Consider the following 16,467-nt stretch of genomic DNA (forward strand, 5'->3'; position numbering starts at 1 on the left):
TAAAAGAAAACTTGAAATTTAGTGAATCCTCGCTTCCCAATGTTGAATTATATCGTCAAAGTTTTATTAAAATGTGGCAGAAATAAAAAAATTTCAGAAAACAATACTATCAAGTTTACAACTCTGTAACTCAGGAATGAAATGCGATATCCCAATTGTGTGAATTGCATATAATAGTAAATCAAAAGCGGACAAAATTGATATGTTACACATGAATCTCTAAAAATTTAGTAATATGGAAGTGCAGCTTTGGCAGAACCCTTGTACACAGCGTAACATATTCGCGTAAATTATAAAATGACGTATTAATTTTTCTGCTTGCAATGGTCCAATGGATGCCATTACAAAACCGCGACATCTGTACTTGATTTAGAGCTATTATTTGTGAGCTTTATGGTTCTATTTTTCTAAAACTTCGTACTTTTTGAGAATCTCTAACAAAATTCAGGCCATAAATCGAAATTCCGCTACCAACCATCACTAGAATTCAACTTTCTCCCTCAAATGCAACAAATTTCATTAAAATCGGTCCAGGGGTTATATAAAAGCGTTTTTGCGTTTTACATGTACATGAAAAGGCTGCGTCGGAGTTTGGCCCGAGCTAAAACTCCCTCTCCAATGGATGAAGACGGCAACATCTTCGAAGGAGACGACGCACAGCGATACATCAGACACGTTATTAGGCATAACCTCGGCAAGAAAGAAAGCGTAGTCCAGGCTCAGACAGATCCAGCAATGAAAAGGCCAACAAAAATGAATGGTGGGAGCTGGCTAGCAGTTCCAGGGCTAGTTCTAGTAGCAACACATAAATACCCCCACAGAGTTTCTCAATATAGGGATAAACTCTATGAATACCCCTTGTTGTCTTTGGTGTCTTTGTGTGTTGGCTTCTTATGACGTGATTAATGAAAATCGGACCCCTCGGTTAACCCCATTTCTTCTCGTTCATGTCGAATGTTGTGTTTCGAATATCGACGCGGTAGCGCCACCACGTATTCAGAGGGGCCGTAAGGACGTGCTCCGACCGGGGACATGCCTGTAACCTCTAGCATCGTAATAGCAAGTGGCGTTTTATCGTGTGCCGGAATGCAGGAGGAAACGCAGGTGTCGCCACCAGACACCTAGTGAAACATAGGAGACTGGCAAACCCGCGAGAAGATTACCACGACAAAGGAGAAAGAAGGTCGCCACTCCACGCGCCGTTACACGGGGGTCGCGAACGCTGCTCGACTGGCCAGAATAGCCTGCAACAGCAACAACAAAACAGCCTTGGCTTGGACCACATTCCTCGTCAGCCAAAAGGCTGACGACGACGGCGGGGAGACTGCGGGAACGAGTGCTGACGGATGACCGAGGCCGAGGGAGTGCACCGACCTGTTACCTCCGTGACGCAAAAGGAGGATCCAGCCAAAAAGGAAGCGACCCTGCCGAAGACGACCCGGATGAGGAAGGCTTCAGATGAAGCGGCAGAAGACGCCGATGTGGACGTTCCGTGCACCAGCGAGCCACTTTCCAGGAAGGCGCAGAGGGTGAGCCGCAAGACACGAACACGGAGCTCTTCCCCGAACGATGCCATCCCTGCCACGGCTCAGGCAGGCAATCGTCGACACCGCTCGCCAATTCACTCCCGTGGCAGCAGCAGTTACCATGTCAGTAAGGGAAAGCACTCGTCCCGCAGCGGCCGCGTTGGCCACAAGCGCAAAGGCAGCCGCCGAGGAAATTCTACCACCGACTAGGAGAGGAGCCATGGAAGAAAGAGGGGCCGAAGCAAAGACTGATGCCGCCGACCCAAGAGCAGCAGGTCTCCAGAGAGCACTAGCTCCTGCCTCTGCTCTCTCGTTTGTCCTTACCTTCTTCAAAAGCTGGCTCCAATGTTGTTCATCATGCCAGCCTTTGTCCCTCATGCTCGTACCACTGCTAGCGCCTTCGTTGTCTTCTTCCACAGCTGTCCCTGATGCCGCTCATTATGCCAGCATTCCCATACTGCACCTCGCACTCTTGCCACTGCACGCGCCTCCTTTGCGTCCTTCCAAAGCTGGCTCCGATGCCACTTATGATGCCGGCGTTCCCACACGGCCTCTCACGCTTGTGCCGGTGCTCATGCCTCCTTCGTCTTGTTCCACAGCTGGCTCCGATGCCACTCATCATGCCGGCGTTCCCATACTGCCCCTCAAGCTTGTGCCACTGCTCGCGCCTCCTTCGCCTTGTTCCACAGCTGGCTCCGATGCCAATCATCATGCCGGCGTTCCCATTACTGCCCCTCACACTCCTGCCACTGCAAGCGCCTCCTTCGTCTTGTTCCACAGCTGGCTCTAATGCCACTCATCATGCCGGCGTTCCCATGATGCCCCTCACGCTTGTGCCAATGCTCGCGCCTCCTCCGTCTTGTTCCACAGCTGGCTCCAATGCATTCCAACATCCCGGCGTTCCCATACTTCCCCTCGCGCTTGTGCCACTGCTCACGCCTCCTTTGTCTGCTTACACAGCTGGCTCCGATGCCACTCATGATACCGGCGTTCCCATACTGCCCCTCACGCTTCTGCCACTGCTCGCGCCTCCTTCGTCTGGTTCTACAGCTGGCTCCGATGCCACTCATCATACCGGCGTACCCATACTCACCTTCGCACTCGTGCCACTCCTAGTGCCACCTTCGTCTTGTTCCACAGCTGGCTCCGATGCCACTCATAATGCCGGCGTTCCCATACTGCCCCTCGCGCTTGTGCCACTGCTCGTGCCTCCTTCGTCTTATTCCAGAGCTGGCTCAAATGCCACTCACCATGCCGGCGTTCCCATACTGCCCCTCGCACTCGTGCCACTGCACGCGCCTGCTTCGTCTTCTTCGACAGCTGGCTGCGCTGCCGCTTATCATGCCAGCGTTCCCATACTGCCCCTCACGCTTTTGCTACGGCTCGCGCCTCCTTCGTCTTGTTCCACAGCTGGCTCCGCTGCCACTCATCATGCCAGCGTTCGCATACTGCCCCTCACGCTTGTGCCACTGCTCGCGCCTCCTTCGTCTTGTTCCACAGCTGGCTCCGCTGCCACTCATCATGCCAGCGTTCCCATACTGCCCCTCATGCTTGTGCCACTGCACGCGCCTCCTTCGTCTTCTTCGACAGCTGGCTGCGCTGCCGCTTATCATGCCAGCGTTCCCATACTGCCCCTCACGCTTGTGCTACTGCTCGCGCCTCCTTCGTCTTGTTCCACAGCTGGCTACGATGCCACTCATGATACCGACGTTCCCATACTGCCCCTCGCACTCGTGCCACTGCTCGCGCCTCCTTCGTATTCTTCCACAGCTGGCTCCGCTGCCACTCGTCATGCCAGCGTTCCCATACTGCCCCTCACGCTTGTGCCACTGCTCGCGCCTCCTTCGTCTTGTTCCACAGCTGGCTCCGCTGCCACTCATCATGCCAGCGTTCCCATACTGCCCCTCATGCTTGTGCCACTGCACGCGCCTCCTTCGTCTTCTTCGACAGCTGGCTGTGCTGCCGCTTATCATGCCAGCGTTCCCATACTGCCCCTCACGCTTGTGCCACTGCTCGCGCCTCCTTCGTCTTGTTCCACAGCTGGCTCCGCTGCCACTCATCATGCCAGCGTTCCCATACTGCCCCTCATGCTTGTGCCACTGCACGCGCCTCCTTCGTCTTCTTCGACAGCTGGCTGCGCTGCCGCTTATCATGCCAGCGTTCCCATACTGCCCCTCACGCTTGTGCTACTGCTCGCGCCTCCTTCGTCTTGTTCCACAGCTGGCTACGATGCCACTCATGATACCGGCGTTCCCATACTGCCCCTCGCACTCGTGCCACTGCTCGCGCCTCCTTCGTATTCTTCCACAGCTGGCTCCGCTGCCACTCATCATGCCAGCGTTCCCATACTGCCCCTCACGCTTGTGCCACTGCTCGCGCCTCCTTCGTCTTCCACAGCTGGCTCCGCTGCCACTCATCATGCCAGCGTTCCCATACTGCCCCTCATGCTTGTGCCACTGCACGCGCCTCCTTCGTCTTCTTCGACAGCTGGCTGTGCTGCCGCTTATCATGCCAGCGTTCCCATACTGCCCCTCACGCTTGTGCTACTGCTCGCGCCTCCTTCGTCTTGTTCCACAGCTGGCTACGATGCCACTCGTGATGCTGGCGTTCCCATACTGCCCCTCGCACTCGTGCCACTGCTCGCGCCTCCTTCGTCTTCTTCCACAGCTGGCTCCGCTGCCACTCATCATGCCAGCGTTCCCATACTGCCCCTCACGCTTGTGCCACTGCTCGCGCCTCCTTCGTCTTGTTCCACAGCTGGCTCCGCTGCCACTCATCATGCCAGCGTTCCCATACTGCCCCTCATGATTGTGCCACTGCACGCGCCTCCTTCGTCTTCTTCGACAGCTGGCTGCGCTGCCGCTTATCATGCCAGCGTTCCCATACTGCCCCTCACGCTTGTGCTACTGCTCGCGCCTCCTTCGTCTTGTTCCACAGCTGGCTACGATGCCACTCGTGATGCTGGCGTTCCCATACTGCCCCTCGCACTCGTGCCACTGCTGGCACCTCCTTCGTCTTGTTCCACAGCTGGCTCTGATGTCACTCATGATACCGGCGTTCCCATACTGCCCCTCGCACTCGTGCCACTGCTCGCGCCTCCTTCGTATTCTTCCACAGCTGGCTCCGCTGCCACTCATGATGCCAGCGTTCCCATACTGCCCCTCACGCTTGTGCCACTGCTAGTGCCTCCTTCGTCTTATTCCAGAGCTGGCTCAAATGCCACTCACCATGCCGGCGTTCCCATACTGCCCCTCGCACTCGTGCCACTGCTCGAGCCTCCTTCGTCTTGTTCCACAGCTGGTTCTGTTGCCACTCATCATGCCAGCGTTCCCATACTGCCCCTCACGCTTGTGCCACTGCTCGCGCCTCCTTCGTCTTGTTCCACAGCTGGCTCCTCTGCCACTCATCATGCCAGCGTTCCCATACTGCCCCTCACGCTTGTGCCAATGCACGCGCCTCCTTCGTCTTCTTCGACAGCTGGCTCCGCTGCCACTCATCATGCCGGCGTTCCCATAGTGCCCCTCGCACCCGTGCCACTGCTCGCGCCTCCTTCGTCTTCTTCCACTGCTGGCTCCTCTGCCACTCATCATGCCTGCGTTCCCATACTGCTCCTCGCACTCGAGCCACGGCTCGTGCTTCCTTCGTCTTGTTCTACAGCCGGCTCCGATGCAACTCATCCTACCAGCGTTCCCATGCTGCCCCTCACCCTTGTGCCACTGCTCGCGCCTCCTTCGTCTTCTTCGACAGCTGGCTCCGCTGCCACTCATCATGCCAGCGTTCCCATACTGCCCCTCACGCTTGTGCCACTGCTCGTGCCTACTTCGTCTTGTTCCACAGCTGGCTCCATTGCCACTCATCATGCCGGCGTTCCAATACTGCCCCTCGCACTCATGCCACTGCTCGTGCATCACTCGTCTTGAGGGGCCTCAGGACGCACTCGCCGAGCCAGCACGGATCCAGATCTGCTCCTGGAAGTTTTCACCCTATCAACGAAACCTTCTTCGATAGGACTCCAAACTTGTGCTAGGAAGACGTCTCATGGTACCCACCTTCCGGTGAGACGAACTTTTCATCGTTTGTGTGCAATTAGTGGAAGAAGTTGGCCGGCTTAGCCTGCCGCCGGCCATTGAGCTTAGTCCTTTGCCGGACGCCACCTCGACACCATCGACGCCACGCGCTTTCGTTGGCTTCCGAAGCATGGAAATCGAGCAAGCAGCGGCGTCCGCTTCGACACTCGGCCACTGGCGCACCGTAGGGACAACGCCGTGCCAGCAACAAGTCACCACTGTGACTGTTAGATTCACGGCATGCCTGAACTTTGCTGCAATCGACGTCGGTACCCTCGGCAACGCTATCTGCTCGGCGGCAGGACTCATCACAATGGAACGCAGCGACACATACTTTAAGATCCACACCACACAAAACATGGTGGCCGTTGATAACTATCGTCGATCTGCTGCCGATAAGCTCGCGCAACTAAAGAGCATCACTATGAACCATGCAGCTTACGAGACAAACACCTACGTGGCCGCTGATCCTATGAACGCACGCGGCGTCATACATGTAATACCCAGCTCGGTCTCCGACGGAGAGCTGCAGAGTATTGTGGATCTAGAACAAGCGAAACTCCTGACAATCCGTTGAATAGGCACGTCCAACACCGTGATGGTGACGGTAGGAGGCCCACGTTTACCCAGATTTGCCCTTATAATCGCGTTGTCCAGCGCCTCTACCCATTTCGACACAGAAGTGCGCTGTGCTCGCACTGCTTTACGCTTGGTCACGCCACCGACGTATGCCCAAATCGTTCGACTTATTGCATGTGGCATCAATGCAGTAGAACATTTCCGAGTGCGCAAAGCATACTTCCTCATGGGTGCTTCCCCTACTGCCATAATTGCGGCGATGAACATTCGCCGACTTCCAAAGACTGCCCAGCAAGAAAACAAGCAGACCGCGCGACGCGTTCGCGGGCATCCAAGCACCGTCGCCGACGGATACGCAACACGAAGCCCTTCCAGTATACATCAGATTTCCCTGAATTCCCACAGGGGACACACCGTCCCCGTCAACAGGACACAAGTGTCACTATAAGTGACAAGAACCCAGACACCTCCATCGCTACTTCCAACCGGTTTTCCGTGCTTCGCCAGAGGAGTCGCAGCCGGAGTCGCAGTCGCAGCCGCAGTCGCAGCCGCAACCGCAGCCGAAGTGGCAGCGCCAACCAACCCATCACAAAAAATCTCCAAATGGAAGCCCGCCGTCTAAGGCCGGCAAGCTATCTACCACTCCGGAGCCGAAACGTCCCAGAAATGACAAGAGCCAGCCAGCCTCTGATAACGGTGAGCCCGTCCGTCCAAACCTACCTACTAATTCCTCACAATCCTCACCTAACACTTCACAGTCAACCCGTTCTATTTTACGGACTCCAGTTCTTCATTACTCGTACTCTCAAGCTCTTCAGCGCCCTATGACATCATCTACAACACCATCGCACATGCCGGACCAAACAAGCATGCAGCGTCTTGAACGAGCGGCCCAGGTTTTAACGGCTAAAGTAGACAGCCTCGCGAATGAGGTTGCAGTGATTGGCACAATACAGGCTGAAATGCAATATCTAAAACAAGAAATTGCACGCACTGATGTCGTTCAACAGCTAGTAGCCAAAGCGCAAATGTTCGCGCATGCACAGACATCCACGCAGTCCAAGGTCGATGAGCCCTCCGGCTCGGCAAATCTGTAATATGGCAGGCCCTAATCGACCTCTAGTAATATGGCAATGGAATTGCAGGAGCCTTCGAAGGAAGAAGGCTCTCTTACAACAATTCATCTGCCGCGAAGCGCAGATACCAGATATCCTTTTAATTCAAGAAGCTTGCGGACTTATATCATTACCGGGATATGAACACTTTACCCAGGGAACTATTACTAAACGAGACAAAAGAGCTCCACAGGTTGTGACCGTTCCCATTACCACTGTAGCATACGTAGCCATACATATTTGAGCTATACAAATCGATACTGATTCCATAAACAATTCGACTCAGGAGCACGTTACCGTTCAATGCCGCTTCGGCAGCCGTGACATTCTAATTATCAATGCATACTGGGTTCCAAGGCTCGACTGTCCTTCTCTGAAATGGTTGGACACGTACACAAAGCTACATAAGGACAAAGACATCATTATAGCTGGGGATTTCAATACACATAACATATCATGGGACTACCAGCGCACAACTAATGCAGGGCAGCGCCTCGAAAGAAAAATGCAAGATAACAAGTATACGTTTCTTAATGACACAACCGAGCCCACGCGCCAAGGAAAAAGTGTCGAACGTGACTCTAACCCCGACTTAAGCTGGTACCGCGGAATCGGGAATGTAACTTGGGCGAATCTTCACGAAAGTCTTGGAAGTGACCATTACGTGATTGAAGTTACTCTAAGCATTCCTCGCTATAAGGCTCGCCTTGCTAACGCAGCTTCCAATACACAACTTACTGACTGGCACCGATTCCGATCAGACCTAGACAGGGCTGACGAACAGCCGGACCTACATTCATGGGTGAAGAATATTAGCGAGACGAGGAAAAAGTACACAGACATGATTGCGCGTACTGCTGAAAACCCACACATAGACTCTCATCTGCTTAACTTATGAAATAAAAGACACAGGATAGTGCAGAATTGGAAGAAACATAAACAGCATCATGTCCTTCGCAAACATATTGAGCAAATAACATTAGACGCACAAGAATACACGCAAAAACTTTGCACCGAAAACTGGTTAGAAACATGTGACAAGCTCAGCGGCCGCCTACATACAGCGAGAGTGTGGAATATCTTAAGATCACTTTTGGGCCAAGGAAAACCACGACACACGATGTGCAAGATAATGATGAGCTCTGGCCAGACACGCGAAGAAATAGCTGATGAAATTCGTCAGATGTTCTGTCCCTTGGACCAACAACTTCCGGATTACCCAACTAAGTCACTCGAAGTGAGTACAACAGGCATAAAGAGCCTGTTTACTTTAGCTGAGCTACATACGGCTGTCCTCGCTCAAACGAAACACAACGCCTGGCAAATATGGGATTACTTATAGTACACTTCGTTACTTACTCTCTTCTCAGTTAGAACATCTTTTAGAATACATCAACAATGTTTGGGAATCCGGAATCCTTCCAGAGGAATGTAAAACGGCAATAGTGATGCCAATCCCGAAGCCCGGCAAACCGGCCTACTGTATCACAAATCTACGTCCTATATCTTTAACGTCGTGTGTAAATAAACTGATGGAACGCATGGCCCTTAACCGTCTCAACTGGCACTTAGGAAACAGCAGTGCTTTTCCTTACACAATGATAGGCTTTAGATCACATGTTAGCACTCAGGATGCCATGCTTCGTATCTCGGAAGATGTGTATCGAAATCACAGTCTCGTACAAAACAGAGTAATCGCAGGTGTAGATATACACGAGGCATTCGACCACGTGAAACTCTCAATTATCCTCAAGAACCTCTTGGCCTTACGAACCGGCGCCCGCCTCTACAATTATATTAAAGATTTTCTTACCGGTCGCTCTATAGAAATTCAAATCAATGGAGAGGTTTCAGCGCCGTACCCTCTGAGTATAGGCAGGTTGCGAACGTAGTTCCCGCGCCTACTAGGGCGCCCCTCGCAGCGGCGAGCGCAGAACCGGCAGGATACGACCGGCCCGCTTGCGTTCGGAAAGCCTGTATGTGCACTGTTTCGTGCGTAGCGGTTGCCTTTTCTGAGCAATGCCGAAGTGCAACCCGAGCTGTTGAATAGTGGGCTGCAACAGCACGTACACCAACTCACGAGGAACAAAGTTTTACAGGTTTCCAAGCCGACCGTATGAAGCAGAACGGCGTCAACACTGGATAGCGCTCGTCCGACGGCATAAGCTGTTTTATGTTCCGGCGTTATGCCAAGTGCGTTATAACGCTGAATTCTTTGCTTTTACAGCAATGATGGCAGCAACGGGACACCTACAGTAAGTGGCGTAGCTAGGTCGTCTGGCACCCGGGACCCATAGGTCTTCTGTCCCCCCCCTCCCCCGGGTTTATTGGAGGAAGGCGAGGATATCAACAATTTCTGTGTGTCTCCAGACGTATATGACCTCCTCCCCCCCCCACTGGCCCCTTGCACCCGGAGCCCACGCCACCCCCCCCCCCCCTTGCTACGCCACTGCCTGCAGTGCGTACCAGGATATGCATCAAACAAAGTAGTTTGTTCCTACCACAGTAAAGCCGTGGAACTCTTTCCCAATCCTCTCCCATTCAAACAGCGCTAGGGCTTGCTGAGAGATTTGAGGAGGGGTTGCAGCCGGCTGAGCTGGCATACACTCTTCTGCGCCCATGGCAGCATATCAACGAAGGTGCAGATGAGATCACCAAAATTTTTGACGACGTGGTTTATTGGAACCTCCTTTGCACGCACTGAAAAATCGCAACATAAAAGTATCGCACTTCCAGTAACTTGGGCGAAAATATTTTCCCAGCGTAGTCTTACACAACTGGTAAGTTCATCCCCTTTTTTTTGTGTTTGGGGAGAGCAACGTTAGAATACCTCTGGTAGGTCTTACGAGTCGTTCGTACGCCCCACGTTCTTGGATGAGATGTTTCGGATTCGTATTTGCCGTCATGTATGTACAGGGAAACTACCGCGGCGTCCTTGCACTTCCCTGCGATGCCAGCACGGCAATCGCAGCTCCCCGCTAGGATTTGTCTGCTGTCGCCGATCTTCAAGAATCAATTTCGCCTACAATTTCATGCGTCCACGCCGTAGATAACGAAGTAAATTACGCTGAGCTTCACGCATCTCGCTGGTGCATTATTTTTTGTTTGCGGAATAAACCTAGCAGTCGCTTCCGATCAGTGTGAGTTCAACACTTCCCTCACGTCGTAGACGTACCCCACTTCAAATAGACGACTTCCTTTCCTTAAATTCTTTTCACGAAAAAAGCTATGAATATCTTGTAATTCCCCGAAACCCGGTTAAAATTAATATCGGCACGCTGCTTCGCCCCATCGCTATCGTTTGACAGGACGCCAAACACGCAGTGCGGGCTGCTGACGCCGTGAGTAATCCTACCATATTCGCGCAACTATTCGTCAGATGGCGCTAGGGGTCGGGAAGATGGGGCGCCGCCTAGCACTTGCAACCTGCCCTATGGGCAGGTTGCAAGTGCTAGGCGGCGCCCTCAAGGCTCAATCCTATCATCCACTCTCTTCAATATTGTTTTGCTCGATCTGCCTGCCCGGCTCTCTTCCATCGCACTACTGGAACACAATATTTATGCAGACAATATTACTATATGGTGTTGCAAGGGGTCCCTAGGAGAACAGGAGCACACCATCCAGTCAGGCTTAGATACCATTCACGAATACGTTAACGGTATTGGGCTGAAGTGTTCTCCAACAAAATCTGAGTACATAGTAGTAACTAATCAAATAGGCCCCCGCGCGGAAGAGCAGCGCCAAAGCATCAGTCTCCATATCGAACAAACTGAAATACCGCGCCGATCTAACATCAAAATACTGGGCTTCATCCTTCAGGATGACGGTAGAGCTGAAGTGTGGTTGGAAAAGACGATCCGACAACTAAACCAGATATACCACATGCTATCTAGAGTAGCACGTAAACACAGATGACTAAAGGAGCAAGAACTTCGAAGGATTATTGAAGCGCTTGTCTACTCCCTTGTGTTCTACCAACTTCCATATCAATCTCTCACCAAGACCCAGCACTCCTAATTAGAAACGGGCTCCGCAAATATACGAGATTAGCTTTACGAGTACCCCGATTCGCCGCAAACGACCTTGTGGCCGGCACTGGGCTTTTCAACACACTTGATAAACGCATTACAATTTGCAGACAAGCGCAAATTCAAAGGCTTCAAACATCCCCACAAGGACGCAAACTGCTCGAACATCAAGGATACCAGACAGGTGCCCTACCGCCTTTTCCACCTTTGTATTCACCACCATGGTACTCACTACCCAGATTCATGGTCCTACGCATACCACAACATATGCAGCCGCACAAACACGAAGCTCGCGGCTCCCAGTTAGTCAAACGAATAAATAGGAAAAACCCACGACCAGACACTACGTATTATTATACAGACGCTAGTCACTCGGGGGGTAGATGTCTAACTGCAGTAGTCGGCCCTGACTACGAGCATGTAAACGCACACATAGGAGTCCTCGATCCATCCAACGCAGAGGCTCTTGCTATTCTCGAAGCAGTCACCCGGCCTCATCATCCTACCCAACGCATCTTAATTCGCACCGATAGCCAAGATGCATGCCACATGTTTCGCGACAACCTTCTACCTGACCATCTACACAGCCTACTTCAATGTCACTTGGATGCGCACCCTTCGCTCTGTGTTACCTTACAGTGGATACCTGGGCACCGAGGCATGGGGGGGGGGGAACTCCTGAGCTCATGAGCTCACCCATGTAGTTAGTTTTCCGGGTCCCCCGTGCCTATGGCCATACGAATTTAACCCAAGGGAACACAGAAAAACTTTGCACAAGGAGCTCACATCACTTTTAAAGCAACTGCGCGCCAATGCCGTCGCCTTTATAACTCCTCCTGCTAACCTCTCGCGAGAAGACAGCGCTATTCTCCGAAGACTTCAAACAAACTCATTAGTGACTCCTCTTTTCCGTCACTATACTCAAGGCCTACCAGGGCCACCGAAATGCCCGAACTGCATGGAATATCCGTCCCTTGAGCATTGTCTAAGGCATTGCCCTCACACTCAACCCAAACTGCAGTCAGCCATCTCTAACATTCCCATTAACATCAAGCCGCGGTCATGGACGGACTGGCTCACTCCACCACCCCATGCAACTAACATTCCCCTGCCGATGCTTATCCAGCACGTCAGAGACGTGTTGGGTGAGGACTGGTAGCTGACCGACCAGGGTTGAGCGCCGGACGTTGGCGTAAAAATAAGTTTTTTTCTCTCTCGCTCTCCTTCATCTTCTTCCACAGCTGGCTCCGATGCCACTCATCATGCCGGCGTTCCCATACTGCCCCTCACGCTTGTGCCACTGCATCCGCCTCCTTCGTCATTTTCCACAGCTGGCTCCGCTGCCACTCATCATGCCGGCGTTCCCATACTGCCCCTCGCACTCGTGCCACTGCTCGTGCCTCCTTCGTCATCTCCCACAGCTGGCTGTGATTCCACTCATGATACCAGCGTTCCCATACTGCCCCTCACGCTTGTGCCACTGCTCGCGCCTCCTTCGTCTTCCTCAGCTGGCTATGATGCCACTCATCATGCCGGCGTTCCCACACTGCCCCTCGCACTCGTGCCACTGCTCGTGCCTCCTTCGTCATCTCCCACAGCTGGCTGTGATTCCACTCATGATACCAGCGTTCCCATACTGCCCCTCACGCTTGTGCCACTGCTCGCGCCTCCTTCGTCTTCCTCAGCTGGCTCTGATGCCACTCATCATGCCTGCGTTCCCATACTGCCCAGACTTCGCAGCAGCAGCCCAGCTCCATTTTTTTCTGTTAATGTCAGAATATCGGCTATCCCCGTGCGCTCTCTGATCCATGCCGCTCTCTTCCTGTCTCTAAATGTTACGCCTTGGAGTTACTCCTAGGCGTAACGTTTTCTGTGAGATTAGCCGATGCCAATTTAGCCACCTCCTGCTGGGCCTGGCCAGTTGAATCCAGGAAGCTCTCGTTCGTTCCTACGGTTTGTTTACATCGATGACGCGACCACATCGTCAAATGGTGCGCTGACGCGTCCGGCTTTTTGTGTTACATGCTAGTTTTGCTCGTTCGGTTCAATAGCTTCATTTCCTTTTTCAGTTTGGGACAATCCTTGGAATTCGCCTCGTGGGGTCTATCGCAGTTCGAGCGCTTGGTTTCTTTCAATGTGCATAAAGATGCGTCATGACTGCCAGCGCAAGCGGAGGCATGCGCTCTGGCCTGCGCAAACAGTGCTGACGTTGCCTAAATTTATGCACCTGCGACATTGTTGCGGTCGTGGCACATAAGGACGCACAGGCTGTCTGAGGTAGCCCTCCTCGACGTGATCAGTTTGAATGTGTCCCTCGAAAAGAAGCTTGACGCTTGTCGACAGGCCGAAGCGACGAAAGTTGAATACCTTCACTGTTGACTGACTGAATAAACTTCATGGAAACCAGCAAGAGATGGTGGCTGGGTCTAGGCCTCCCACGTGGGGACGTCGAGGTGTTGCCTCTTCGCCGCCTCGCAGGCCTGCTGGGTCGCCCAGAGTTGGTCGTCAAGGTTGGGGCTACGCAGGGCAGCGTGCTATCTCGACGAGTGGGTCGTGGGGTTAGTGTCGGGGTATTGGTGTGTATGTACAGTCCCAAAGCATGTGTGGAAGTGTGGCTGGCTGCGTCTTGCAGATATGGCACGTGGGATTGGGGTAAAGGTCTGGGTAGATCTTGTTATAAAGTTGTAACGAGGGGTAAGTATTGGTTTGTAGCAGGCGGAAAGTTGTAGCCTGCGCTCGGGATAGTTTGTTGTGTGGGCCGGGGAAGGTTCTACGCTCTAAGTAGAAGGACTTCACAAGATCATTGTAGCGTGTCAGGCGATCCCTACCGGTGGGCGCAGCCTCCCCTTCTCCCGCGCGGTTAACTAGGCCTCGCGCTAGGGAGTGGGTAACCTCGTTGAGGTTGGGCAGGTGCGGGTGGACGGTGCCTACATGAGCCGGGAACCAGACGAGCGTAACCTGATGGTCGGTTGAGCGGGGCGCTTGTTGCAAGATGCGCAAGGCTTGGTGTGAAATACGGCCGTTGATATAGTTGATAACGGCGGAGCGGGAGTCAGAGACGATGGTATGGCATGTTGAGTCTAGTGTGGCTAGCGCGATGGCCACTTCTTCAGCTTCCTCAGCGTGTGGGGTTACTAGGCTGATAGCATGGTGGAGAGAGCCTTCACGCGTGGTGACGGCTGCAAAGCGGGGTACCGTGGGGATACTCGGCGGCGTCGACGAAACTCACACCGTCGCGGCGAGTAAGGGATTTGGTGAGAACCGTGGCACGTGCTGTGCGACGTGCGAGGTTGTATTCGGGGTGCATATTTCTGGGGATAGGATCAGCGTGAATCCAAGCTCGTATGGTGGAGGGGATCTGGTGCTTATGGCCGTGTTGATGGTGGTAGGTGATACCGTGCGAGGTGAGGATATGGCGACCCGTCGCTGTGAGAGTGAGTCTCTCCAGCTGAGAGCGACGTTGGGCCTCGATGAGCTCGTCCAGTGTGTTGTGGACGCCTAGTTGAAGGAGGAGGTCAGCGCTGGTGCAACCGGGGAGGCCGAGGGCTTGTTTATAGACACCGCGTATAAGTATGTTGATCTTGGTGTGTTCAGCCTTGTACCAGTTTAGATACGCAGCAACGTTCTAAACGCCATTACGAAGACATGGCGCTTCATCTCATGGATGGGAGCCCCATACCCCTAGTCAATTATCCAGTCATTCGTAATTTGCCACATTACCTTCACTGTTGAGAAAAAAAACTTTTGAAATTATTTGTCGCTGCGCTCAATGAGGACATCGGAAGTGACCCCTGCCCTAGTGCGACGAGCGTGTGCGACGAACAAGCGCACTTCTATCTCCTTGTGCGTGCACGGCTTTCAGATTTTCCAGGGCGGCCTGCGTCGCTAGTTCCACCATTACTATGGGATTCTTGTAGCTAAACTGTGCTTTGTTAATTCCTGCAATAACCAAAGTACAATGACAGATGTTCAGTATCTGTCTGTGTAACGAATTTAAAATCTTCTACATGCCGAGAGGCACGCATGCAATCGTGTAAGTCCGAGTAGGCTGTCCGGTGGGACCTTGTTCACTCCCGCCATTAATTGTTCTGTGGTATTTCTTCTTGATTCGCTTCGCTTCTACGACAGTGTAGCTGTTGTCACATTCCATGGGCTCACTGTTGGAGAAACAGGAGCCTGGCACCTCCGTGTCAGCGGGGCGAGCCTCGCACTTTAGCACCGAGGCCCAAGGGCGAAGACACGGGCTTGACCTCGACGCAGGAGTTGGCGTGCCGTCTGTCATTGCCTCGGACGACTTCTCATTCTAAAAGCGCAATTAATCCTTCGCTGTAACATAAACTATCAGAGCGAGGCAAGAAACTACGTTTGGCCGAATTACGACGCGAACAGCTTTCTTTTGCTGTTTAGCCCGTTTTGTGGTGGTCAGTAGGTCAGCCTGTTTTGTGTTGGTCAACTGTGAGGCTTTTATTTCGAGGAACCCGTATGGGCTTCCTTTGTAGCAATGGCTACGAACGGGGTTATGTCTGATTTACCCTTTATTAATTACTTCTCTCCACCTTGCGGGTTTCCGCAGAACTATTATGTCTAACTCGTCCCTTTGCTTCGTGCTGTCGACAAATTCGACTTCGCCCTGCCATCTGCTAGCCGTCTGGTTAGCTCAGGTGGTAGAGCGGCTGCCCCGGAAAGGTGGTGGCTCCGGGTTGGAGTCCCAGACCAGGACAAATTTTTCATCAACTGTGAGGCTTTTCTTTCGATGAACCCATACGGGTTTCCTTTGTAGCAATCGCTACGAACGGGTGGATGTCTGATCTTCCCTTTATTAGTTACGTCTATCCACCTTGTGCGTTTCCGCAGTACTATTATGTCAAACTAACGCCTGGGATTTGCCTGATTTTAAAACAAAACGGAGAGAGAGAGAGATGCAAAGGAGAGAAAGGCAGGGAGCTTAACCAGAATTAAAGCCTCCGGTTTGCTACCGTGCACTAGGGGAAGGGAAAGGGGAAGTAAAGACGGAAAGAAGAGGGGAGACAAAAATAAAAGCGTGAATGAAAAAGAGGGCACGGGATGGGATGATTATAGTCTTTCTCATAGGCTACTGCCACGTAAAAAGGTCAACAAAGCCTTGACCGACTTTCGGTACGACTACACTTCA

General features: G+C 52.7%; 1 protein-coding gene across 1 annotated transcript; it reads left to right on the forward strand.

The window, feature by feature from the left end:
- Window positions 1-1,346: 1,346 nt before the first annotated feature.
- On the forward strand, window positions 1,347-5,446 carry LOC135908211 (proline-rich protein 36-like). Its single transcript, XM_065439966.1, has 4 exons — window positions 1,347-1,529; window positions 2,126-3,282; window positions 4,732-4,826; window positions 4,914-5,446. The coding sequence occupies exons 1-4, from the start codon at window positions 1,347-1,349 to the stop codon at window positions 5,444-5,446; spliced, it is 1,968 nt and encodes a 655-aa protein (XP_065296038.1).
- Window positions 5,447-16,467: the final 11,021 nt, after the last annotated feature.

Source organism: Dermacentor albipictus, chromosome 2 (assembly GCF_038994185.2).
Source record: "Dermacentor albipictus isolate Rhodes 1998 colony chromosome 2, USDA_Dalb.pri_finalv2, whole genome shotgun sequence".
NCBI lineage: Eukaryota > Metazoa > Arthropoda > Arachnida > Ixodida > Ixodidae > Dermacentor > Dermacentor albipictus.